Here is a 28,000-nt window from a genome sequence, read left to right on the forward strand (position 1 = left end):
AAACATGTTTGGAGAGTGAATATGATGAATGTAAATGCACCCACAGTGGCGATGAGCGCTCAGTTAAAAAGAAAACTACATTTCCCATAAATCCCCTCACACCGCGCATGCGTGGTTGCGTCATAACGACATGAACTGTTATGTTTTCAGTAGCAATCGTTATCCTGGACTGAATAAAGTCGTTTTGACAGGTAAGAAATGTTTGTAAAGTACACCTTTAAATGTTTGAATGTGTTTTATATAGAATACGAAGTTACATATGTCTCTACTGTGATGGTAATTAGGAGAGTAAGCTAGTTAGGTGAGCTAACTAGCTAGCATAGCTAAATAACGTTAACGTACACTCACCGCCCGTTTGAGATTTGATTGAAATAACGAAGTTAAACCGCAACCAACACTAAACCTCGTGATTTTTTTTATTTCATACACAATTTTCCAGCTTTTTTGAGACATTTGCCTTTGACCAGATATGTGAATCATATTATTTATCTAAGATTTTACTCTAAATCAGTGTAGAGGATGTGACGCCAGACTGCGTTTAAATTCTGGCAGCTTTTCTCTCTCATCGGCAGAGGTAACGTATTTATGCGCAATCATATTTGGCTCAAAACACTGAAGAATCATGAAATGTGTAACTTCAGTTCGGCACATATCCAGCACAGCAAGCAGCGTGTTTTTGGGTAGAAAGTCAAATTTTAGGTCCATCTCGCTTCGTATTGCCTAGCTTTTCCAACAAGGCGATGACGGTGGCAGCAGGGGACACTTTGGCATTTAAACTTTGGATTTCACCAAAATGAAATGCTTTTGGAGTGACAGTTGTATGCCGATCACATACGAAGACCCAATGTGTTATTAAAAAGTCGTACGCCTTCCTCTGCTGTGTGTCTTTACATCTCTCACAGGAGCATTACTTTAAATTTACCAGATTTTCACATTGAGTTTGGCGTCACCATTTTTCCTACAACCACAGATGGATTTATGTTAATTTAAAGCTATACACCGAGCTAGTGTTCAATTGCTCGTACTAAGGTGAGTATAAATCGTGTTTAATGAAGGCCTTTTCCATTTTCAGATTGAAACATGTCCACTCCACTTGATGAGACAGCAGCAGATGTGCCTGTCAGAGACCTCACAGTGAACCTGTCCCGACTCGCAGCAGGTATTTATATTGTTTATATGTTTTCAAAAAGAGAACTTATTAGAGAGGGTTAACTAGATTAATTTAGTTGTGAATTTATTGCTGAATTCTGAGCTGCAATATTGAGAAAATATTGCTCTACCTTCTTTGTGCTAAGTAGTAGTCCCTGTAGGTAAAAGTATGTGCTGTAGAAACAGCCACCAGGTTGATACAATAATTGGTCCCACAGCATTTAACTCAAATTATATTCTTATGATTTCATGTGACTGATTGATTGATTTGATTGATAAATGTGGGCCATGGTGTGAATTTGCTTTAATCAGGTTGAGGTCTTTTTTACATGATTGAAAATGTAAAAACAATGATTTTTTTTTTTTTTTTTAATAGTGACAGATTCATCTGCGTATCAAAATGCTCGGGCGCGACAGGACATCTCACGGGTGTCCAGGGAGGAGCTGGAGGACCGGTTCCTGCGCCTCCATGAGGAGCACCAGCTCCTCAAACAGCATGTTCACAAACAGGATGACAAGATCAAGAAGTGAGATACACACACTCACAGACTTATTGTGTCTGACGGTGACCTCAGTCAGTTTCTAATCTGTCGCAGTGCTCCTGTTTAAGTTGTGTTTTTGTGTTCTGTTTTGTTATTTTTATTTATTTGTAATTCTCTTCTTTCATGATTTGCTGAGTATTTTTGCATTTGGTGTTTTAGGAAAAGTTTAGGGTATATACATGCAGTAGTCAAAACTGCAATGTTGAATTGTTATTTTTGTAAATTATTATTATTCTTGTTTGAATTATGGCAACAACTAACTATTATTTTCATTAGCGATTAAAATGAAAACTATATCCTCCATTAATAAGTTAACCTTTTGGTTTATGAATAGTCCAGAGGCAATGTAAAGTCTTGTCACATGACATCTTTAAATGGCTTGTTTTATTTGACCAGCAGTCCAAAACCCAAATGTATTCAATATACAATGATAGGAAACAGGAAATGGCTGCAACTGATCACATTTAAATGGAATTTTTGCGCATTTTTGCTTTTGAAAAAGATTTCAGATCTGCAAAAATATTTGCAGATTAATTTTATAACAATCAGGGATGTTCCTAAGGACTAATTTCCCTGCGAGTCAACAAGTCGAAACATTAAAAAAAATACTCAAACTGTCAAAATTGAGCACAATTTAAATTGATATAGTTTTAGGTAAACAAATAAAACAAAAAATACTGAGGACATTATAAGAGTTTTCCATTTAAAGGAAAACTCTTAACTATCTATTGCTGCTCTTCCAAAAACACAGGATTCTACATCTCCCACAATGCAACTGTTTTTCATATCCCCTGTCATCACTATGACATCATCAGGGTTATTCATTTTAACCTCCCTCCAGAGCCTCAGAGGACATGATGCAGCTGTTTCCACAGGCGGTAGAATGAACTGAACTTGATCTGTGGACTGTTTAACCTCCAGACGGTTACATAATTACCTTACGTTGTGATTACCCATCTCCCCCTCCTCCTTCCTTCAGGCTGGGCACTAAGCTGATGAGGCTGGTGAAGGACCGCGGTCGTATGGAGCAGCTGGCGGTGGGTGGAGGTCAGTCGGTGTCCAGGGTGCGGGATGTGGAAATGGAGGAGATGATGGAGGAGCTGCAGGAGAAAGTCCGGAGTCTGCAGTCGGAGAATGAGGGATTAAAACAGCGCCTCCTCGTGGCCAAGCAGCAGCTCATCAACTCTCAGAGCAGGAGGCCGACGCCGTACGGCCGCGTCCAGTCACGAGTCAACTCTGGGTTAAAGAAGCTGCGAGATGACGCTTCCTCTCCTTCTCAGACACGACCAAAAAGTACATCACAGACATTTATATGTGAAGTCTACAGCCTATAATACATAGTAATATTATAAATGTGCTGAGATTCTGATACACCCAACGTGTTGTAGCATATTTTAATTTATCGTGACAACTAAATAAAAATCAGTATCTAATGACCACATCAGTAGAAACTTCTTTAACACATATGGTCAGACTGTAGTAAAATCCTCTCTGAACACACTATGTGGTTTTGTCTCCTGCAGGTACCCGCAGTTTGGAGGGAGGTGGGAGACCTCCGACCGGCCTCCTACCTCGATTTGGACACAGCCTGCTCGAGGATGCGAGGGCTGAGATCCGTAACCTGTGAGTCATCAGACACACCAGTGGAGTCCTACAGCATTTAAAACTTTACATCAGCAGGTTTAGACGAGCAGTGTGTAAAATTTTGGGGGGGGGGGGGTTTAGTGGCCTCCAGCGGTGAGGATCGCAGACTGCAACCAGCTGAAACTTGTCCTGGTTAGAATTCCTTCAGTGTTCATTGTTCAGGAGGTTTTTACCAGGAGCTGAGTTATCCACAGAGGTCTCTTCCTCCCCAGAACAAATGGACCAGGGGTCTCATTTATAAACACTGCGTACGCACAAAACGAGGCCTAAAAGAGGTGTACGCCACTTCCCATGCAAAAGTTGTGATTTATAAATCCAGACTTGATGAGAGAAACTTTGACATATGCTTACGAACATTTCGGAGACAGGAAATTGGCAATGCAGATGGTGAAGGGGAAGCCTGATTGTAGAAATTCTCAAAAAATTTTTGGCGCACACCATTTCAGGTTTTGTCTGTACGTACAAATTTAGTATCGATCCTACGCAGTCTTTTATAAACACTGAAATAAGCAGTTTCATGTTACAAATCAGTGTTTCATCAATGCTTCTTGTTGTGGAGGGGCTGCCAACTAAGGTGGATGATGTAAAAACTCGAATGGCCCTATTTAGAGCAAGGGTTTGGTTTGTCCGTTCTGGGCTACTGTAGAAACATGATGGTACAACACGGCATGTTCCATGTTGCTGGAAACCACAGAGAATAACATTAACTTTGCTGTTCATGATCAAGAAATCACTCCATTCTGTCAGCTGGTTGTATGATATAAAATAAGATACCAGTACCCTTAAAGAGACATCAATACCAACAGAGTCCTTTATTTGATACCCTTTTTTTACCCATCGTGCAAATAGAAGCATTCAGTTTTGTAAAATGACCACAGACGCCACAAGTCTGTAATATAGTCATACTTTTGAACATTTTGGTGGCATCTTTACGTTGCTGAGCTTCCAACTCTGTCAAATACACCAGGCTCAACTTCCCCACACCGCAGACTGTATGGGTTGTAGCTGCTGTGGCAGAGGGCCAATCGCAGTATTTGTTTGGCTTTGCTCTCAGCCAGTCACCTCAAGTGTTCTTTGCAATAAATCAAAGAACACTTGAGGTGATTGGCTGAGAGCAAAGCCAAACAAATAGTATTTTTTTCTAGATCTGGGTACAAAAAGGATCAAATATGGGTATCATTTGACAGGAGAAGTCTTGATACTATTTAGTATGAGGTTAATTCAGTAGATACCTTGAAAGTATCAAGTACTGATACCCAGCTCTACCGCTCGTTAAACCATAAAGGCACATTTTCTATTTCTGCATGTCTGACTTACAGAGTGTAAAGTGTGTGTGACTCCACCGAGAATACTGAGTGTTCAAAATAAAAAGTGTTGTAACTAACCACTTCTTTCATTTACAACTGTGTGTAGGACAAAACAAGACCTTTTGTTCTGGTGTCTTACAGGCAGGTTTTTACTCATGACTGCAGACTGTATTACATTTACCATATTTGTAGTGAGATAAATTTTGTCTGAAGCAAACCAATCATTTTTGTCTGCACGCTAGAGAGAATGTGATCGAGCTCCAGCGCAGCCACTTGGAGGAGATGGAGGGAGTGTCGGAGCAGCTGAGGGAGGAGCTGAGGAGGAAGGAAGCAGAATATGAGGAGAGACTTCTGCAGATCCGACAGCAGCAAACCTCCAAACTGAGGTAAAGCGTTACACTGTGATGGGGTGGACTTACTGACCCAGTGAAAGCTATCATGTGGTGGTGTGATACTTCACACTGTTTCCAACAGGAATAAAATGTTTCAACACTCGATGAAAGTTTGAGAACATTCGTGTTCATGAACCGTTCTGGAAGAAACACAAAAACCATAATTCAGTTTAGTAGTTTATCTGTGAGTCTACAGCTTGTTACAAACACTGTTTGACCAGAACTATTGATTGTCTTTGGTTGGATGTTTCCGTCACACCAGACAGAATGGAGGTCTGCACCTGTATCTGTGTCTGTACACAAATGTCTCAGGGTTTCAACACTTGTGTGTTGTGTTTCTCTGTCAGGTCACACGTCAACAGCAATGTGACAATGATCAAACTGCAGAAGCAGCTGGTTGACAGGTCCAACAGCATCACAGAGCTGGAGGGACGATTTCTACAGCTGCAGGAGGTGAGAAGCTTTTACAGCTCAAGTCCTGCGGCAACATCGACAAGACAAACACTGAAATCCAAGTACGATAAATCAATACTCTGTGAGGAGCAGTCTTCATCTATTGCAGTGGTTCCTACTGAAGATCTTTAAACACAAATCTATAGTTTCATCAGTGATGTCCTGAAAAACCTGCTCACTTCAGTTTTTTAATCAAACAAACAGGAGGAAATAGTGACTTTGTTTGAGACTGTTTTCAGCAGTGGATGAATCCACATTTGGTGCTCTAGTGACTGCAGGATGGTATGTAGCCTCGTTTCCACCGAGCAGTACGGTTCAGTTCAGTTTGATGCACTTTTTTTCCCTTTTCCACTGTGAAAAGTTGTGAATGGTACAAACACAACCGTTCTGTACCGTCCCCATGTTTGGTCCCCCCTCTGTTGGGGTACCTAGCACACAGATCTGGTACTAAAAGGTGGAGCTGTGAACACTGCAGTCTGATTGGTCAGTAGAGGACAGTCACTCTGCTCAGGGCTGAGTTGTGTCTGGTTTTGAGGCTCATGTAACCACTGTTCATACTGTGGAGAGGTTTATTAGTAAACTGTAACTATAAAATGAAAGGATGTTTTGCTGCCTCTCACAGCAGCTGGAGTCAGACAAAAAATAATTTAATTCATTGGGCCGACTGCTGGTGACTTTTAAGGTAGAACATTAACTTTTAATGTTACTCAATGCATGAGTTGACGACGTGAATCCATCGGCATACCTTAATTGTCACTGTGACAACTTTGACCATTACTTTAGTTGGGTTTTTTGTCTCTTGGATGAGACAGATGTTTTAAAAATATATATTAATTTTGACTGGATTATGTGAACTGCATAAATTCTAAAACTCACTTGGAGAAAAAAAAAAGCATTGTGGAGCATCATTCCTGTGGGCTTCAGCAACACTAAACCCCTGAGCTTGCCTGAGAAGGACTAAATGCACAAACCTGCTATTTCTAAATATCCCATGGAGAGAGACTCTCACTGCAGCCTGTTCTATTTTGTTCTAAAAATGTCGGCACGCAGCCTCGCTCTGTGATAAACGAAGTGTAGACATTACACAGTGGGTGCTGGACGGAGCAGTGAGTGACAACAGTCCTGCCCACATTTAAGAGTACTGTTTGTGGTGGAAATGCTAGGGTCTAGGTACCATGTCTGAAGGGTTACTTTAGTTTCCAAAGGTACTATACAGAAAGTGATGGTTGAAACGGGGCTTATGTGGGATTGAGTAAAAAATAAACTACAGTGTGTGTGTTATAGTAGGCTGTAGATACACACACTGTATATGTTTTTCAGTACGCTGACATGAAAAACACAGAATATCAGCGGACTTGTACTTTAAAACACGCTGTCCACAGAGTTTTACTGTGACGTGTTAATTTGTGTGTTTCAGAGTCAGAGGACGCTGAAGGTGAGTCATGATGCAGCGATGCTGAAGGTGGACGAGCTGTCGGCTCAGCTCAAAGATGAGAGGCTGAAGAGTTTGGACCTGGAGAAACAGCTGCAGACATCCGCCATATCCAGGCTGAACATGGAGCAGGTGACCGCCACAGATGTGTATTTCCATTGCTGGTTTGGTCTTAAATTTCATATAAGGTGGTTTTAAAAAGGTCTTCAAAGGTCTTAAATTTAACGTGGTTGTATCTGTAGACACCCTGTGTTCAGGTACGTTTCTGCTTTGATCAGACTGACTGAATTTAAAATACAAAGTGTCAACAAAATCATATAAATAAAGCTTTATTTTCTCAGAGTTTGTCCGAAACTGTCCGTAACTTTAAGGCAAAGATGATAACACTTCAGTGATGCAAATGGCTGGACTGAGACGAACCTCAGGACTCATCTGTTCTTTCCCTCTCATGTGTTGTGCAGCTGCAGGAGAGGATCAGTGAATTGGAGCAGGAGAGAGACCTGCTGAAGGACAACAATGAAAAACTGGTCAACAGGTGAGAAGCTTCAGATCTCCTCTGATGGGTCATTTCAGGGAGAGTTCAAACACCTGGTTATCATCCACATGTCAGCGTCCCACTGCTTCCAACACAGATAATCTGATCCAACCAGTTGTACTTTTTGTCCTTCATTTTAAAACATTTTTAGCTGACATGCCACCATATTTTCCTGTGATGAATCATAAGTGTGTCTGTGTGTGTGTGTGTGTGTGTGTGTGCAGTGCGTTCGATGTGTCTCGACAGCAGAAGTGGCAGATCCAGGAGCAGCAGCTGAAGCTACAGATCGCTCAGCTGGAGACGGCGCTGAAGGCCGACCTTGTCGACAAAAACGAAATCCTTGACAAAATCAAGGCTGAGAGAGGTGCTGCTACTGCTCATAGCTTTATATTATAACTGCTCTGCATGATGATTACTGAATACACTCACTGTGTTTCTGTGTAGGTCGTGAAAGTCCAGGAGAGTCAACAAAACTGATCATAATTTTCTTTTTGATAATTTATAACTGGACTTTTGTCTGATCTGACTAGAATATTAAAAGTGAGTTTAACCCATGATTTAATCGACATGATTGATTTTTCAGACTCAAATGAAAAGCTGACAGAAGAAAATAAGAAACTTCAGCTCCAGTTTCTGGAACAGAAGCAGCAGCTGGAGGAACTCAATGATCGTTTAAAATTCTACAGCAGGGTAAGACTGTAAAATTAATAATAATATTAACAATGAAATGTACCATTTAGTTCTTCTGCATCTAAAGAGTTTAATTTTTGGTCTTTGTTAAAGGAGAACGAGTACGATGTGGCTGAACTCACAGAGGCGCTGCTGCTCATTAAGGTCAGAACTTTTAAATATACACAGTATGACACTGATCACTGTGAGTTAATGAGTGAATTAAATTCAAATGACTCCTGTACTGAGTAATAAATCTATAGGAGGTTGATGGTGACAGGTTTATGTTATGGTTGTGTTCATACCTTCATGATGAACCTGCTTCTTCCCACCACATCTCCCTCCCGACTCTACACTTTAAGGCAAGGCAAGGCAAGGCAAGTTTATTTGTAGAGCACAATTCGTACACAAAGTAATTCAAAGTGCTTTACAGAACAAGAAAATGCATTAAAATCACAATACAAAATAAAAACATAAATAATCATTATAAAATGAACTTTAAAAGAGAAGAGTGCAGATAAGATCCTTTCAGTCATATGCACAGTGAAATAGAGCTGTTTTGAGCATAGATTTGAACATTGTCAGAGTAGAGGCCTGTTTCACATCTTCAGAAAGACTGTTCCAGATTTTAGCTGCATAAAACTGGAATCCTGATTCCCCATGTTTAGTCCTGACTCTGGGCACCAGCAGGAGGCCGGTCCCTGAGGTCCTCAGAGTCCGAGATGGTTCATATGGCACTAACATGTCAGAGATGTACTTTGGTGCTAGGCCGTGGAGAGACTTGTACACAAGCAGAGCTGCTTTAAAGTCTATTCTCTGAGCCACAGGAAGCCAGTGTAGAGACCTGAGCACAGGACTAATGTGCTCGTACTTCCTGGTTCTGGTCAGGACTTTAAATTTTGTCTCCTTCTCCTCAGGAGCGTAAATCCCAGAGGAGTGGAGATCTGGGCTTCCTGAAGGAGGAGCAGGAGGGAGGCGGCAGCAGCTCAGAGAACGCCATCCGAGAGCTGCGAGCCGCTCACGCTGAAACCATCCAGGAGCTGGAGAAGACCAGAAACCTCCTCAGCGTGGAGAGCAACATCTGCAAAGACTACAAGGTCACCTGCACAACAACGTTCTTCATACTTTTTCTATCCTTTATCGTCAACTTTTCTTGTCATCTCTCTACATTATCCAGTAAAGTCACAAAAAAACAACGTGGTAATCAATGTGTCCTTAAAATGTGAATGAAACTATAGATGCTCAGTGTGTTGTGACTCTGTCCTCTTGGTGATGAAGGCGGAGCTGGACGCTGTGAAGAAGAAGATGGACAGTAACAGAGTGGAGAGTGAGCAGCAGCTGGAACGACAGGCCGCTCTGCTCGACACGAGAGCCACCAAGATCAAGAAACTGGAAGGTTTTTATTCATCAAACAAATCTTCCTCCTCATGTTTGTTATGTTGAAAAATTTGACCAAACTCTCAAAGACTTAAACTGAAGACATTACCTCTGTATTTTTATTTTTATTTATTAGTTTTGACAGTTAGTAAAGTGTTTTTTCACACCTGTTTTTTAGTTTAGTTTTGCGTCTTTATAATAACCTTGACACACGCACATGACTCTGTAGTTAAAGAAACTGTCGTGAGTTTTGATGTGTAACTGTCCAGTGACAGGTTGTATTGTGAAGTCTTTGTTGGTGCCTCAGCTCTGATCATCTCTGAACTCAAACTCTCTGTCCTCCCCGCTGCTCCTCAGCTCAGCTCAGAGACATCGCCTACGGTACCAAAACCTACGTCTTCAAACCAGACATGACAGACGAAGATGAGGCGGATGAGTTTAATGAAACTTTTCACCTGGAGCGTGGAGAGAACCTTCTGGAGCTTCAGATAGTCAGCGCCACGCTCTCTCCATCCGCCCTGCAGGCTCTGGGTGACGTTGAACCCTCCACCTTCTGTACATACTCCTTCTATTTGTTTGAGCTGCACTCCACTCCGGTGGTGACAGGCCAGAGACCCAAATATGGCTTTACCTCTAAGTACGTGGTGAGCATGGATGAGCAGTTCCTGGAATATCTGCACAGACAGTCTGTGACTGTGGAGCTGCATCAGGCTCTGGGGTTAGACTGGAGGACGCTGGCCACTGGGCAGCTCCGTCTGCAGCCGCTGCTGGAGCAGGACGGAAAAGTTCATGGCACCATGCCGCTGGTCGGTGAGTAGGACAAGATCAAACTTACTATTCCTGTGCAGGAAGTGATAGAATATTAAAAAAACATAATACAAACTGAAAGAGTCACACAGACAGTCTGCAGAAGTGTTTTGTAAAGAGTATTTTCCTCCTGGAGTCTAAAGAGGCATGGTTAGCTGCACAGGGATCTGCAGGTCCAGATCCTCAGATCCACTGTGTCAAAACATTTTGTCTTTTGTGACCTTGAGGCTCTAAACCTTCATCTGCTCCTGTGTGGCTGTGTGAAGTTTTACTCTTGAGTGCTTCTCCATAAAAACAAACCAAAACACATTCTCTACAAAAATCAGGACAATCCTTACTTTTAGATTTTATTATTTTTTATGCCGCAAACAACTAATGATTCCACAAAGTTGTCATAATAATAATCAAACTTAATTTATGTAGGACATGTTATATAAAAAAGGCAACACAATTTGCTTCACAGTGGCTGAAAAAAAAACAAAACATGTAAAAAGACTGTCTGTTTTTAATGTTCTAATTTCTTTCATCAAAGAAAGAAAAAAAGATTCACAAAGAAATAAAGTTAACAGTAAATAAACCAGAATAAATTTTGTGGATGAAGTTAAAATATTTAAAAAACCTTTATAGTTAAAGGAACAGTGTGTAAAATTTAGAGGGATATAGTGGCATCTAGTGGTGAGGATTGCAGACTGCAACCAGCTGAAACTTCTCCTGGTTGTAATTCCTTCAGTGTTCATTGTTCAGGAGGTTTTAACCAGGAGCTGGATTTTCCACAGAGGTCTCTTCCTCTTCAAAACAAACAGACCAGGTGATTTAAACCAGTAAAAATACTGTATAAAGCAGTTCCACCATAATAAGTTTGTGTTTCTCTGACACTGATTGGCATGTCGAAGATGGGCGGCTCGCCCAGCAGCTGCTATTATGAGCTCTCCTGTTTTTTTTCTGATAACTTAAGATCCAGATTTTCAGGAGGTTTTTACCAAGAGCTAAATTATCCACAGAGATATTTTCCTCTCCAAAATAAATGCAACAGGGTTCTCATTTGGTAGGATCCCTACTAAAAATTCACATACGGACAAAAGCCGAAAAATTATGTTTGCCAAAAAATATTCAGTTTATACAATCAGGCTTCCACCTCACCATCTGTTTCGCCAATTTTCTTTCTCCACTATGTTCATAAGCATGGGTCAAAGCCTCTCCCATCAAGTCTGTTTTTATACATCACAAGTTTTGTGTGGGAAGTGGCGTACGCCTCTTTTAGGCCTCGTTTTGTGAGTACGCTGTGTTTTCAATAAGACCCCAGGTGATTTAAACCAGTGAAAACAATGATTGAAGCAGTTTCACGCTACAAAATCCCTATGTAGAGATAAAGAGTTCATTCTGAGGTAAAGAAAGCATAATGGTTTCTTAACTTCAGGTGATTATATACTAAAGAAAACATACTTATTATATTATATTCTATTTCTGACAATATATCCCCATAAAGCCTACGCACTGGACCTTAAAACAGTTTTCTTTTTAAAGTTTGTAATTGAGCTTCACAATCTCAGATGTACAACAAAACAAACAAAGAAAATATGAATCATAGCAGAGTGTTTAAAACAGGTCTGGAGGTGAACTGACCTGATCACAGACCTCTGCGGCTGTTGTTAAAAACATGTCTGCATGTGTTTGTCAGGTACGTGTGATGATGCTCGGTCCTTTGGCTCTGTGGATTACTGGGTGAGGCTGAGGGTCCCGATGACAGAGACCATCCGCCTGTTTAAAGAGAAGGTGAAGGCTGTGGGCTACATCAGCACTGCTCTGAGCCAAGACGCACAGGTACCTGCAGGAAGAGGAAAACTACACATTATTACAGCCTGGTTTTTTTTTTTCTTTATGTACTCTCCAAAGCAAGTTGCAGTGAACATGAGCAGTCACGTGATCAGACAGTTAACAAACCAATAGTAACCAATAGAATCCTCATTTCACAGAGGAACTGAGTGAACATGAAAACAATAAGTCCAGCAGGTCAGAGCTGAACCTGTCTGTAAACTTATGGATGTTTTGAACTGTCAGTTTCCGTCTTTGTTTTCTCTCCCAGATCAGTTTGACTGAGCTGAGAGTTTGTTTACAACCTCTCATCGTGTTTCCAGACTCATCACACTTATTTTTAGCAGTTTGTTTGGTCTGTAGAATATTTTAAAACTGATGGTCTGAGCTACAAAAATAAAACCCATGTTGTGACAGACTGTAGTTTTGCTTTAATCCTCTGACTTTCTTTTCTGAAACAACACAGACTGACTGCAGGTTTGTGCGGAATGATGTAACCTTTGGTTTCTGCCCCTCAGCTGCAGACAGCCGGCGGCGGCTGGAACGAACTCTCCATCACAGTCGGACGCTGCAGAGACCTGAAGAAGTCCAGAGGCTCCCAGCAGCCGAGCCCCTACGTGGTCTACAAGTTCTTTGACTTCCCTGACTACCCGACCACCACTGTCCACAACTGCTGCGACCCCGTTCTCAATGACCTCAAGTCCTACTGCGTCTCGATGGATACGGATCTGGACCAGTACCTGAAGTCTGAGATGCTTCTGTTCTACGTGTTCGACTACAAAGAGGAGCAGATGGATACGTACATGGGGAAGGCCAGAGTGCCTCTGCTGTCACTGGCCAAGGACCAGCCCGTCACTGGTGAGCATCGACTGGGTCTGTGTCCCTCTGCTGGGACCTCAGTGTCACAGCTGCTCTTGGGACAGATGCATAAAGGATGTGTACGCACAAAAACATGCGTACGCCTCTTCCCACACATTAACTGGTCTTTATAAAGGACGAATATAAACACCTCACACATTCTTCAGAGTAGGCGTACACATGGTTTACATGGAGATATCTTCAGCTGATGATGAGGAGGAGATTGAATATAATTTAAGAGACGGATAACGTTGTTTTTAGATTGTTTGCCAGTTTCACTGATTGTATTATTATTTTTTGTTACACAGCGATCGGTTAAATGTCAATGAACTGTCCCTTCAACACCACAAAGCTCAAACAAGAACTACTTAAAAAACATCCTCTTTGATACAGTTTGAAGTTTAGACAAATATTTTAGCGAAGAACTGTAAAAAATGAAAGTAAAATAAAAGTGGAGTTTTGAGCAACTTCCTCCACTCTGTTTTGTAACAAAGATCGGTCCTGCTGTTTGTCTCGCAGGTGTGTTTGAGCTGACTGATCCCTCTGGACTCCCCGCCGGACACATTGAAGTGACGCTGAAGTGGAAGTTCACATACGTCCCTCCATCAGGCTCCATCATGACTGTTAAAGAGTTAATCCCAACAGAGACAGAAATCAAACCAGAGCAGGATCAGCACAGAGTGGAGGATGAGAGGAAAGAGAAAGATGTTGATGAGACACTGCAGGAGGAAGACAAACACCGTCCTCATCAGCCCGCCTCGCTTCCTAAGGTCGCTGCGTCGAAGGTATATAGGTGTATAAATTTATAACAGTGGAAACACAAGTGATGAGATTTATTTGTTCTCAGTGTGAAATACTGCTCTCTGGATGATTTCAAGAAATGTTAATACCGACCTTAAAAGGTGTTTCCGACAAACTTTATTCCATTAATCTGAGTGTTTTCCTCCCATCAGGCCCCGCTGCCAAAACTCAGACAGAGGACGCACCTAAAGGACGGACTGACGGCCAAAAAGGTCACATTCATAGATCCCTCAGCTGCACATGACCAGGTGAGATTTTAACTTCAGCTACTGCGAAAACATTTGTGTCCTGTTTTATGTGTTTTGTTTCTGGAACAGTGATGAACCAGAGTTATAGTGTCTCTCCAGTGTCTTCAGTTTTTAGAAACAAATATAAGTGGAAATATTTTTTACCTATTATAAATTGGTTAAATGTTTCTGTCCTTTTATCTTGTGTCAGGTTGAGGACAGTGGCTCAGCAGGTGTAAGTGTGCCTGCAGAGAGGAGAGACACATTATCACCTGCTGTAAAGGTAAACTCACAAAGTCTCTGTCTGATTTGGTCTGCTATCAAACCAAATGCTTCTTCACTTCACCTAAAAATCATACTGTAATAACAAAAGAAAAAAAATACATATCAAAGTGTATCTGTTACCTCATTTACCTTTAGAGCAATGGTTTCCAAGTAGTCCCATCACAGGGACCAAGTGATTAAAAAAATTAATCTAATTAATTACCTGCTCTGTGATTAATTGATCTAAATGTATTAAATTAATCACTTTTTTCTATTAAAGTTTTAATAAAATTTTGATTCAAATGAATTTTGGTAGATGTGTTGTAGCAAAGCTAAGATTTTGGACACAATTGTCCCCCTGTCCTCTACTACTGAAACTGGTCTGCAGTCCATTTTGCAAGGGAATTAGTCCATCAGCTGACTCAGTCTGATTGTCTGGTCGAGTGTGGCTTGACGAGGCTGGCTGCTAGCGCTAGCATCAGAGGCTGTGTTAGTCCAGGTTCCCTGCTAAATGCTTTGTGTTGAGGTGATATTTCAGGCTTTAAGTTCTCCGATGGTACAAAAATTCGTTACAGCAGATATTGCAGAGAACGGTGCTCCAATCAACAGTTCCATCTGGGTGTTCCGGGCGACGAGCAGTGTCGTCTCGTCTGCCGCCATCATGTGACAAAGCCACTGTGGCCTTAAGTGACACACCGGGTCAAATGACACCATGGAATGTGATTAATCAGCGTTAATTCTTTTAACGTATTATTTTTTTGGTCATTAATTAATTGAAATTAACGCATTACTTTGACAGCCGTACTCCTTAGTCATTAGTTCAAGGTCCAAACAGTTCAGTACAATCAGCGTCATATCTGCGTTTGGACATGTCTTTGAGGTCATTTCCTGTCTCTGTTAAGTAGCTGTCACTCACTCTACAGCAGGAAATGTTGTGGCAAACTTGTTTCAGACTCAGGCCAGATTAGTCTAAAACAGTAGCTCAGCAATCTACAAAAATCAACTTTAAAGTACTCAGAAACAAACCACACTGGATGCCCAAACACAAAGTCTGTTGCAAAGCAGAGTTTATTCTGTTCTACAAGACAGCAAAACCAACAAACTCAAGCCTGGTCATGGGAGCAGACTGACTTGCAATGAACAATACATGCCATTCTCAGTTCTCTAGGGGCGGGGGAGCCCCTTCTTTCCTTTGGCCATTCAACTCAGTCAATTCTAATAGTGTCTGGCAAATTAGAGAAACTACACATAGTCATGCCTGGCTGCATCTGCCACCAATTTGTCCAGAATTTCCCTGGGTGCATTTTTTAAAAACTGTTAACATCAAGTCCCTGTCCGGACCAAATGCGGAGCATGGACTGGTGGCTGGAGAGGTGCCCTTGAGCAAGGCACTGAACCCCCCAACTGCTCGGGGCGCCTGACCAAGGCAGCCCCCTCACTCTCTCCACTTCGTGGTCCTGTTTGTGTGTGTATTTCGGACCTGTGTATTAATGACAACGGAGTGAAAAAATTGAATTTCCCCTCAGGGGGATTAATAAAAGTATATATATTAAAAAAAACATAAAGCCCATAAACAGGTCAGCCTTCTCATGGTGCACGTCAGCCCTGTCACCCGCCATCAGCCCCATGACAACCTGCACTGGGACAATGATATTCTTCAGTCCCATCACAAGTCACCACAGAGCCAACTGCAGACGGAATGCGTGACTACACATACAATGGGATTATTATAACTGCACACAGTGTAAAGAATACATATTTGTTATAGTCCCTCAGTTCTTGGTGTCATAGGTTCAACAAGGTGCTGGAAACATTCCTCAGAGATTTTGGTCCATATTGACATGATGACATCACACAGTTGCTGCAGATTTGTCGGCTGCACATCCATGATGTGAATCTCCCGTTCCACCACATCCCAAAGGTGCTCTATTGGACTGAGATCTGGTGACTGTGGAGGCCATTGGAGTACAGTGAACTCATTGTCATGTTCAAGAAACCAGTTTGAGATGATGTGAGCTTTGTGACATGGTGCGTTATCCTGCTGGAAGTAGCCATCAGAAGATGGGTACACTGTGGTCATAAAGGGATGGACACGGTCAGCAACAATACTCAGGTAGGCTGTGGTGTTTAAACCATGCTCAGTTGGTACTAAGAAAATCTCCCCCACACCACCAGCAGCAGCCTGAACCGCTGATACAAGGCAGGATGGATCCATGCTTTCATGTTGTTTACACCAAATTCTGACCCTACCATCTGAATGTGGCAGCAGAAATCCAGACTCATCAGACCAGGCAATGTTTTTCTAGCCTGGTTCCAGACCATAGACCCCGCCCACTCAACTGAGTAGGCTTGCATCTCTGGTCTGGCATACTTCAATGAATTTGCGATTTATCTCGTCCGAACGATAGACGGACCAATGAACGCCGGGGGTGGGGGCGGGTCTAGCGATTAGCCAATCAGCGCCACGCTGATGTCAAGCTGTACACCGGTGGGTAACTGGTGAGGATAGCAACAATGGCGACCGCTACAGATCCTACAGACCACATTAACGATGCTATCGAGGTATTTCGCCACTACTCGCGTTAATGGAGGACCAAATTAAGGAAGCTGCTAAACTGGATTTAATGGCGATGCAGCTGGGCGTGCACAACGACGGAGACATTTTAAATGGGCAATGCTCGCTTGTTTTCGGCACCCCCAAGGCATGGATACTAATGACGTCAGATTCTGGGTGAGTCGTTGATCTCTACTGATTGGTTAGGGAAAAAATCAAATTCCCTCCCCCTTGTAAATCGCCTTCACTGGAAGCCATGTCAGACTGAAGGTTCTGGGAGCTTCAGTCTGACACTCAGGCTAACGTTTTTCCAATCTTCTATTGTCCAGTTTTGGTGAGTCTGTGTGAACTGTAGCCTCAGTTTCCTGTTGTTAGCTGACAGGAGTGGCACCTGGTGTGGTCTTCTGCTGCTGTAGCCCATCTGCTTCAAGGTTGGACAAGGTGTTGTTGCTTCAGAGATGGTCTTCTGCAGACCTTGGTTGTAACCAGTGGTTATTTGACTTCCTGTTGCCTTTCTATCATCTTGAATCAGCCTGGCCATTCTCCTCTGACCTCTGGCATCAACAAGGCATTTTCACCCAGAGAACTGCTGCTCACTGGATATTTTCTCTATTTGGGACCATCCTCTGTAAACCCTACAGATGATTGTGGTGAAAATCCCAGTAAATACTCAGACCAGCCCGTCTGGCACCAACAACCATGCCACGTTCAAAGTCACTTAAATCACCTTTCTTCCCCATTCTGATGCTCCATTTGAACTTCAACAGGTCGTCTTCACCATGTCTACATGCCTAAATGCATTGAGTTGCTACCACGTGATTGGCTGATTAGCTATTTGTGTTAACAAGCAGTTGAATAAGTGTACCTAATGAAGTGTCTGGTTAGTGCATGTCCCTATGCTCTAAACAATTAATACTTTTATTGTGAATTAAAAGTAACATTCGTTGAATAATAAAACACACACTTCATACTTGATATGTTGATTATTGTATTATAAGGTTACACACACTTTTGGACCTCAACCCACCAGTTGGGAACCACTGCTTTAGAGGGTTCATATTCAGGAAGTGGACTCATTTAAACACCCTTGTTAAGTGAAATAGCGAAACTGCAGCTCAAAACCATTTTTACCTTGAAACCCACTCAGTCTGGCCACACTGATTGAGCCTGTTGTGGTAATTTTAAATTCACAAATCAATGAATCAGAGTTTCACTCCAGTCATTTCAAGAATAATCTAATTTTCTTTGTAGCAGATGTGTAATAAATCAGTCACCTTTGACTTTGGGCCTTTTTCCGGCATTACGTTTTGTGTTTGCAGGTCGTGACAGAGGCGACTCCAGCTGCTCAACGCACCGCAAGGGAAGAGGATGATGAAGAAGAGTCTCACGTCTCCGAAGGTCAGCTGGTCCCGGCCAGCTCTCAGTCCTACTCCGACGACTCTGAAATCTCCGAGGAAATTCTCCAAGGTGAGGAGATATTGATTAACTGAATCACTCTATGATCGATTACAACTGACAGTTAGTTTCCTCGTGTTAAATCCGTCTGGGTTTAATAAAACTGAATATAATACTGTTAAATAATGAATGATGGTGTTGTGGTGTGGACTCCACCGAAGTTTCCTGCTTCCCTATTCAAGTCTCTGTTTACAGAACACTGTATGATACTTGTTGTATTTGGATTTACACACAGTGGAGAGAAAACAATTGCTGTTTTAAATCGAGGGTCAGACTCCAACATCGTCTCCCCAAACTCTCTCTGTCTTAAAGCTGCAAATGTTTTTGTTTTCCTGAGCAGAACAGACATTAATATTGAATGTGGCTGACAGTAATCTTTAGAGCAGCCTTCATAAATGTTAACGACAGCCCTCTGAGAGACAGCCAACATCTCACTCACCTTACGGAACATCTGTAAACATTCTGATGCCAAACACAGTTTAGGAAAATGATGCATTCAGACCTTTTTTATTTCCTTCTTAAAGAGATGCTCCAGTCAGTCTGCTTCTGTTGTTCCGGTGATTGATCTGCTTCCTGTCTTAACCTGTGCAGATGTTGAGGAGGCCTCGGCAGCCAGAGAGGATCAGAGTGAATCGACTCAGTCCGACAGCGATGACTGCATTGTTCACGGGCAGACCGCGGGGAGGAAGGTCAGTGTTTACCTGTGCAGGGGTGGAACAGAAGGAAGAAGGGTTGTTGTTGATCTCCAGCGCTGGAAACAAAAAAAAACACGGCTGAACTTGTGTTTTCATTGTGAAGGTGTTTTGTTTTTGTTGAGGTTCACTTCGATTTTTTAGTCTGTGTACAAGCAGAAGGTTGTTTCTGAATCTGAGTTTACACCACAAACTTTTAACTGAAGTCAGCCTGCTGTCATTATACACAAGATGCATAATCAACAACATAAACGAATGCAAATGTAAATTATTTCCATCATCAAATAACCTGCTAGTTATCGCCTTGATTAATTATTTAGTCCATGTAAAAAAATATTTATCACTCTGTCTTCAAATATTTTGTTTTGTCTGAGTCAAAAACACAACTGTAAAGGTGCTTTCACACCTGCCCTGTTTGATTCGGTTCAGTCAAACTCAAGTTAGTTTGCCTCATAAGTGCGGTTCGTTTGGGCAGGTGTGAACACAGCAATCACACTCGGGTGCGCACCAAAACAACTGGACTGAGACCTTCTTGAAGAGGTGGTCTCAGTCTGGTTACAAATGAACTCTGGTGCAGTTTGCTTGTGGTGAGGACGTGTTCCGACTTGGATGTGAACCAACTGCAGTCACATGACACATTGTTTGGGTTAAACATGAGCATGTTACAGTCCTGGAGGATTATTAATGTGCACCTCCTCCTGTACTGCCTTAATATGCACATTCAGCACATCCAATGCATCAAAACATTGTTTTCTAGTTGGAGCCGCGCCTCGTTTTCAAACTGTATGGTTTGACTAAAATGAACAATGACAGCAATATAGTCCACGATGAGCAGCGCTAAAATCAACCTGCGTAGTTGTCCCTCCATTGTGACATTAGAAGGTGTCACATTTATCTTGCCAGTGTACTCTTCTTCAACGTTTGCTTTACTTCCTGGATTTTTCCCACACGGAAATTCTGACCAATCAAGAGCAGCTTTCTCACATGAGGCATTTGATCTGGTCCGCTTGTAAATGCTGCCGTGAGAACATGAACCAACTCTAGGCAATTATACAAATTTGTAAGAAAGTTAGTCCCTGATTCAGACCAAAACAAGACAACTCTAGGTCTGAAAGCACCCTGAGTGAAGGAGAAGCAGCACTTTCTCATATTTGAGAAACAAGAAAAACATTCTCATATGTACGCAATAATGTGTAAAAGCCATCGAGCATTAATGCTGTGATTAAACTAATAATTGATGTAAATGTATAAACTCTGCTGCATGTGTTGGTCCTCAGCCGTCAGAGAGAGTGCGGGTGGAGGTGGTGTCTCTGAGCCTGAAGCCAGAGTCTCGGGTGTCCCGGGATGACAGCGTGGTGCGTCTTTTTGTTGAGTACTCTCTGCTGGACCTGCCCACAGAGGAAACCCCCCTGTCCCTCCCCAAACCCCCCCAAGGCAAGAGCATCAACTACAACTACAGCAAAGGTGAGAACCTGTACTACGACTACATGTACTGAGTCCACCAGCACTGGAATTTACTGTTTATCAGACCACAGCTGAGACAAGAATTAATGAGCTAACGCAGCCTGCAGACCCTACACCTCACTCCCCACCACTGGGACTGAAACAGTTTGCCTCTCTGGCTTCTCTTATGGACAAACACAGGCAGAGTCCTGATTGTAAAGTTCAGAATCAGTATTTCATCATGACTACAGGAAGGGGGTTACAGCACAGGCAAATGACTGATGTTGTTATCCACAGACCAGAATGATGTAACAGGTAAGAATGACTGATGATTGATTTGACTGACACATGGTTTCTGAAAGACAATAGAAAAATAAGGATGGAAGCAAAGGCACTCACCATAAATGTAGCCGAAATAGCACAAATGAAACACACTGACACTCAACAATAATTATTAAAGCTGTAAACGAGGTGCTAAAATAGCATTAATAGTTGACGGTTGCTGTGGTTAACACTTGTGATTATTAATTTACTGAACAAAGTACAAACCCAGTAACACACTGAGGCAGAAAGAAAGAAAGAAAGAAAGAAAGAAAGAAAGAAAGAAAGACAGAAAGAAAGACAACACACTCAGACAAAGGCAGAGTAATGTTGAGTATTCAGTTCAATGCCACCAGGAATGCACAGATTTGTACACTGGGGAACTTAACAATCACTTGACAAGCGCATGACACAGCACAGGAGAGCCAGCTCCTCAGGTCAGGTCAAGACTCAACTGTCCACTTACATAAAGGAGAAGGGACGCTCTTTCGAGGACAGCAATGTGCACATGTTGGCCAGAGAAGAAAGATGGTTTGAAAGAGGAGTGAAAGAAGCTATCTGCGTCAAACTAGAACAACCATGATTTAACAGAGATGGTGGCCTACGACACCATTTATCACCCACCTACAAAGAAGTCTTGGGATCCCTCTCCAGATGACTTCACACCCATTCACATCTAGCCTCATCTAACTCTAACGACACACATGATGGCCGGGTGGGTCAATGACTCACATATGCATGACAACACTGTAAGGGTTCACACCCATACAGAGTTTAAAGACTGCGACTGCACCAGAACTGAGGAAGCTTCTTGGATGAGAGGCAAAACGTCTTCAAGAAACTCAAGCAAGGGTCTTCAGGTCTCAAGAAAAATAAGTGCCATTTCAACAGTATGTCTCAGTGTTTCCACATTCAGTCAGTCTACTCCTCACCGACATTACATGTGCATTTATCCACACATTTCCTGATGCAGATTATTTTGAACTGAAGCTGCTGATTGACAGTATTATGCACAATATTCAGTATCTTTAAACATGGTCACAGTAAGTATTCATTATGATATCAGAGAACTGTATTCTGCTCAGGGTGGAGAAGCCTCTGAAGCAGAATTTTACATGAAGTGGGCATTGTTTAACTTATTCCTGAAACCGGGCATCTTTTAGTGTAGTCCTCTAGTAGGCCGGATTGGACCCTTTGTCAGGCCGGTTCTAGCACACAGGCTGTTTGTTTGACACCCCTGGGTTAGAGGATTAGATAATAATAATAATAGTAATAATAATGATAATAATAATAATAATACATTTAATTTATAAAGCACTTTTCATTTATAAAAAAAACCCCCTCAAAGTGCTACAGCACACAGTAAAAAGGTAGATCAATTAAAACATTATAAAAGCAAATTCAAAAAGTCCTAGGCCAAGTCAAAAGCTTCTTTAAAAAGGAAAGTCTTTAAGCCTCTCTTAAAGGCATCCACTGTCTGTGGGGCTCTGAGGTGGCCGGGTAGGGAGTTCCAGGGGGGCAGCAGAACAAAAGGCACCGTCTCCCATAGTGTGGAGCTTGGTTCTGGGGAGGTGGAGAAGGTATTGGTTTTGGCAGCGTAGATTCCAGGTTGAAGCTTGCTGGGTGAGTAATTCATTGAGATAGTCCGGGGCATTTCCATGGATACACTGATGGGTGATGAGAGCAAGTTTGTAGCTGATTCTGGCGGAGATGGGGAGCCAGTGAAGGGTGCAGAGTATGGGTGTGATGTGTTCGTGTTTTCTGACTTTCAGGAGGATCCTAGCAGCACTATTCTGATTAAGTTGTAATTTTTGCAGACTTTTGCCAGGAATTCCAATTAGAAGGGCGTTGCAGTAATCAAGCCTGGAGGAGACAAAAGCATGGACTACTTTCTCTGCATCAGAGAGGGTGAGAGAGGGACGGAGTTTAGCGATGTTGTTAAGGTGAAAAAATCAGGATTTACACAGATATTTAATGTGATTTTCAAATGTTAGGTGAGGGTCCAGTCTCACGCCAAGGTTGATAACTGTAGATGAAAGGGGGATGTCCTGGCCGGAGAATGTGATGGTGGTTATAGAAGATGACTGGACCTGATGAGGGGTGCCAATAAGTATGGCTTCGGATTTGGAACAGTTGAGTTGGAGGAAGTTACGACTCATCCATGCCTTTATCTCCTCCAGACAGTTGGTGAGTGTGGACAGAGGTGAAGATGAAGATGGTAGAGCAGTTGAAGGGGTTGGGTCAGTCCTACAGCTGAGTGTCATCGGCGTAGGAGTGGAAAGAAATCCCGCACTGTCTGATGACACGGCCAAGGGGGAGCATGTATATAATAAATAGATGTGGGCTAAGGGCAGATCTGTTGGGATGACAGGAATCGCGACCCTCAGATTTCCTCCTCATTCATGGCTGTATTCAGTGCGGCTCACGCAGTTTATATTGAGTGTGCAATAGAACAGGACCGTGTATTGAGACAGCCGTGGTCAGAGGAGACAGAGGGAATTCTTCATGAGGACACTACTTCCCAGGAGGAGAGTGGACGGCAGCTCAGACCTTAGCTGCTGTAGCAAATCGAATTCAGCCAGAGGAAACTCCAGGCTCTGGGTTCACAGCAGGCTGGAGGCCACGAGGCAGACTGCCACTGCAAAAAACACGGTGGATGGGTGCCAGTCGTTTGTTGACGTCAGCAGACTCTGTGACTAAAGTTAAACTTGTGTGGCACACTGTTTTGCTGTAGCAGAGCTAAAGAGAGCAGGTGCTCAGGAACATAACATCACATCCTTTGAATTATCCCGAAAAATTAATCCCGAGTCCTTAAAATATTAATCAGTCCACAGGCTGCTGGAGGTGACTGAGAAGGTCGGGGAAGATCTCAGTTTTTAAGTTACGTTCCAACCTGTTCACCCATTGGTAATAAAAAGGCTTAGTACATGGAAAAGTTACATACAAAACCTATAATGTTCTTGAGAGTCGTATTAAATCACAGTACTTGTTTTATGTCAGAGAGATTCAGACTCCATCGTGTTTTTAATATGTGACCTGTTTGTTGTCCTGCAGTCATTCCTGTGGACGCAGAGAAGAACGGGGCGAGGCGGCGGCTGCTGAGAGGAGTCCTACAGGGACGAAACCCTCAGATGGAGAGGTGGGTCGGAAATGAAGTTAGACTTTTTCTTAACACAAGTGAGACGGCTAGAGACAAATGTTTAACTGTCACAGTTTTGTACAGACGAAGATCAAAACAGGAAGGAAACACCTCCGCTTCACTATCATGTTCAACGAGAGACATGTACACCCAAATATCCCTCCTACCTTCAGTGGGATCTAGCCATGGTTTATTTGCCCTGATCTTCTCCGCGAGTTCTGCCTCCACCTGATTATAATGGAGATGAATTGGATTTTATTTTATTTTGTTTGGAATAATTTCATTTGAGAGTGCCACCTACAGAAGGTCAAACTCAACACAACAACAGTAACAATGAAGTCAAAGATGATAACAGGGACACTGTGAGTTTACAGAGTTCATAGTCTGAGCAGTAGAAACTGTTTTGATCGACTCTGGTTGCTCTGGTCACTGTTGTTTCCAGCAGCAGCACCTGTTTGTGATTCATGATAACTTCATGAGATGATGTCAGTGTTACAGCTTGTTCTGCCGCACCCATAACAATCAGTTAATACAGAATTCAATGTGTTAGAGTTTTGTGTTGTTGATCAAGAAAGAAAATAAAATACTTATTCAGTGGTAAATCCTAAAAAATACAAGACATATTTGACAAGGACAATAACATTAATTTGCAGTTTTGAAATGAGGATCATACTGACAGTATTAATAATATATTTGTGTGTATGTTTTGTTGACAGAATCCGGTTCACGGTGGTGAGCGAGCCCCCGGAGGAAGAGGAGCAGGAGAGGGAGTGTGAGGATGTGGGCGTGGCCTTCCTCAGGATCCCCGAAATTCTGGAGAGACAACGGGATCTGACGGAGACCAGCCTGAATGGTCCGTACACACACACACACACACACACACACACTGTACTCTAGAGGATTACAGATGTGACGGCAGTTCAAATCAAACCATCGTCCCTTCTTTATGCCACCTTTGTATTTTTACACAGACCAGACAGCAGTGCCACTAGGCCGCTCCAGTGTCTGATTTTAGACACAGTGCCCACATCACGGAAACAAAATAGGTGTGATGGACGTGTCATGTAACACAACAATGTCAGTCTCCACTGTGACATGTAACATACACGTTGGCAGTGCTTTATAAACAATGACAATGGCTAACATGTCTTAAGAATCATTTACCATCTCTATAATATGGTGGCTGATCTCATCCTCAGCTCAGAGGGTAAGGAGCTCGGTGACCTCACTGTTTTCCCAATTTAGGGACATTTGAAGCTGCTGTTCTTCTTCTTCTTTGAGTTAGCTGCTAACTACTATTTGCTTCTTTTTAAATCTCACGACATTGGGTTGTATTTATAGCACACATCACACTTGTCCTGTCCCTTGCACATGGATGTTGTTTCGGTGCTGTTACTGCCTCCGCTGCCGGTGTAAAGGAGAGACAACTCTTTCCCCCGTTCTGTGATTGTACCGTTTATACAGAATGGCAAGGCGGCATCACGGCGTGAAACTCTTGCCTCAAGCAGGCAGTGTAAATGGGGCCACAGATTTGTTCCTGCTGTTAGTCAGTGTCTCTGTCTGTGTGTGTGTGTGTGTGTGTGTGTGTGTGTGTGTATGTGTCCTGTAGTGTTGGATGTTGAGGACAGCAGCGAGGTGGTCGGCAGTCTGACTGTGTCTGTGGAGGGACTGGAGGCTCTGCAGGCCATCATGGAGGAGGACGACGTGGAGCTTCCTTCAGTATGAGGCAACATCACTGACACAAACATCACATGAGACACAATGTGTGCACAACTGCCAACATACTAAAACAGTATCTGAGTCTAATGTCTGCTTCATACACTGAGGACTGACTCAGTACTGAAACACTGAAACTGTTCAGTTTATCAGACACTTTATTTGGAGGTCGTGTGTCATTCAGAGTTTTCACTGTGTTGGTGTTTTGTAGACATGTTAAACATGTTTTGAAGCATGAGGGAACTCTGAGTGTTCGTCCTGTATCTTTGCTCAGGGCGCACAGATCTGTTTATCTTCAGGTCAAAATAAATGTGAGTTAAAAACTGTAAAGTTTGGTTGAAAGACGTTTGTTTCTTCAGCCTGTTGGCAGAGAAGCTTCACTGTCTGCCACTTTACTCCACGCTGAAATATATCGACAACTGTTGGATGGACTGTGATGAAATGTGTTTCAGACTTTTGTTATTTTTGTTCTTTTGCACAAACAAAACACTGCATAAAATCCAGATAATGGAAAAAAAGAAATGTGTCAGGAGAGGACAGGCTGATACAGCAGACCTCCCTTTAACTTCAGAAAAAAATAGCAATAACAAAATCCAAGTCCACTAAAAACAGAAATACATGATAAACAATACAAAGAAAAAGAAGAAGAGACAATAACCATACACACACACACACACACACACACACATATATATATACAGGGTTCTTGTGGATCCATAAAAGCCTTAAAAGCATCTTGAATCAATCTTTTAAAAGTCTTAAAAATGTTTTTTTTATTTAAATTTTATGAATATTTTTTTTCTGATTTTACATTGTAAAATAATACTATAGTGAATCCCTCACATTAAGATCCCACTGATCAGGACAGTGTAACCAGCCTCTCTCATATTTAGCTTCTGCTCAGAGCAGAGGATCTGCTGTCACTGCACCCTGGACAACATGAGGGAAAAAAATTGCTCTTTATAATACAAGTTTTTATTGGTTTGAGAGGCTCGGTACATGGCATACATATATTATTTTCCAGGCAAACAAGAATACAAGGCATGTATTTTTTATAGTATGGAGATGGACACCACTAAAAAGAAAAATTAACAAATAACTTTAAAAGGAAAGAGAAGAAAACAAACTAACAAACAAACATGTCACACACATGTCGTCATACATCTCTCTACAGGGTCACACAGTCACAGAGCAGGTTCATAATTATGTAGGCTTATCTCCCATTTTAAGATGAATCTATAACTGGTCCCGAGGTGATACTCCTTTCTCCTGATCGCCATTTATTCTATTCTACTGAACAAACGTTCATAAGATGCTGTTTCCACCATTACATTAACCCATTCTTTCACTCCAGGGCCTTTTTTGTCTTCCAGTGTTTTAGGATAACACGACAGACAGTTATTAGACCCACAAGAATAACAGGAAATGCACACTTGGATACGTTTGGTATTTGGACTGATCCAACAGTGAACACAACATTGGACTTAAAGGGATAACTGAACTAAAAATTGTCTCTTTAAACAAGATTTCTCATCATGGCTGAAACAATTGAATACACAAGGCTTGGTGTATTCAATGTCCAAAAAAACCCCAACATCATCAAGACAACCAACAAACGCCACGTATTTTTAGTATTGTATTATTTCTGTCCTTCCTTTGTCTCAGCCATGCCCAGAAATTATTATTTTTATTTTCAACTTTTAAAGTAGATCAGCTTTTTTACTGGAACAAAAAAAAACAAAAAACAACGTATTTTATGTTACAATCAAAGTTTGGGCAAAATTGACCCTAACCTCCACATCTCACCCTGTCTGTGGCTGAATAAATGACTTCCTGTGTCAGTGATGTTGGCAGGTAGACAGCCGCCATGTGGACGTCTCAATAAAACCTGAACATAATAAGATAATAGAAGTTTTCCTGCAGGAGAGGAAGATAAACTTACTTAAGTACGTTTTATAAAAAGCTTGAAATGTAAATTATCTTATTTAATGTATAAAACTGAACCTGAACCTTCAGATTGTATTACTGAGTCACATGTGTGTGTTAAAATACTGTAGATGTTATAATGATATATTTTAAATGTGAAAATGTTTTAAAGTTTGTACACTAGAGTTATTTAATGTATTTCAATCTCCAACTGTAATAACTGTAAATTTTCCTGTAGCTCAGGTTCTGGTCTCCGGCAGTAGAAGCTTTTAGTTTTTACAGGTGGATGTTTTAGTGTCAGTGTGCTGATAGCTGCTGAACACCTGCACAGTTACATCAGGATACTGTTTGTAATGTTTGTTTGTGGGAGAGTGAAGAAAGAAGTTGGACAAGCGTGCCTTAAATTTGATATTTCCTGTATGATGTTTTGTATTGTGCTCTAATAAAGAGTGTTTTTCTGTATATGTGGGGAACCAAATATTTTT

The 28,000-nt window shown here is 42.0% G+C and overlaps 1 protein-coding gene across 1 annotated transcript; it reads left to right on the forward strand.

Annotated features, from left to right (window-relative positions):
* The first annotated feature begins 108 nt into the window (after window positions 1-108).
* Window positions 109-27,977, forward strand: rpgrip1l (RPGRIP1 like). Its single transcript, XM_049573654.1, has 26 exons — window positions 109-191; window positions 1,073-1,159; window positions 1,526-1,676; window positions 2,671-2,984; window positions 3,215-3,314; window positions 4,885-5,028; window positions 5,382-5,487; window positions 6,905-7,051; window positions 7,381-7,454; window positions 7,679-7,818; window positions 8,038-8,144; window positions 8,238-8,288; window positions 9,041-9,220; window positions 9,402-9,519; window positions 9,858-10,310; window positions 11,986-12,128; window positions 12,638-12,977; window positions 13,497-13,762; window positions 13,931-14,026; window positions 14,217-14,288; window positions 18,143-18,290; window positions 18,870-18,967; window positions 20,248-20,434; window positions 23,789-23,873; window positions 24,590-24,726; window positions 25,483-27,977. Exons 2-26 carry the CDS (start codon window positions 1,081-1,083, stop codon window positions 25,596-25,598), a joined length of 3,852 nt encoding a protein of 1,283 aa, XP_049429611.1. The 5' UTR covers window positions 109-191; window positions 1,073-1,080; the 3' UTR covers window positions 25,599-27,977.
* The last annotated feature ends 23 nt before the right edge of the window (window positions 27,978-28,000 follow it).

This window comes from Epinephelus fuscoguttatus, linkage group LG4, assembly GCF_011397635.1.
Source record: "Epinephelus fuscoguttatus linkage group LG4, E.fuscoguttatus.final_Chr_v1".
Lineage (NCBI taxonomy): Eukaryota > Metazoa > Chordata > Actinopteri > Perciformes > Serranidae > Epinephelus > Epinephelus fuscoguttatus.

Coding starts and splice junctions, on each gene's coding strand:
- rpgrip1l (XM_049573654.1), top strand. CDS start 1,081: ATGTCCACTCCACTTGATGAGACAGCAGCAGATGTGCCTGTCAGAGAC. Junction 2,985..3,214: donor TTCTCAGACACGACCAAAAA/GTACATCACAGA, acceptor TGTCTCCTGCAG/GTACCCGCAGTTTGGAGGGA. Junction 9,221..9,401: donor ACATCTGCAAAGACTACAAG/GTCACCTGCACA, acceptor TTGGTGATGAAG/GCGGAGCTGGACGCTGTGAA.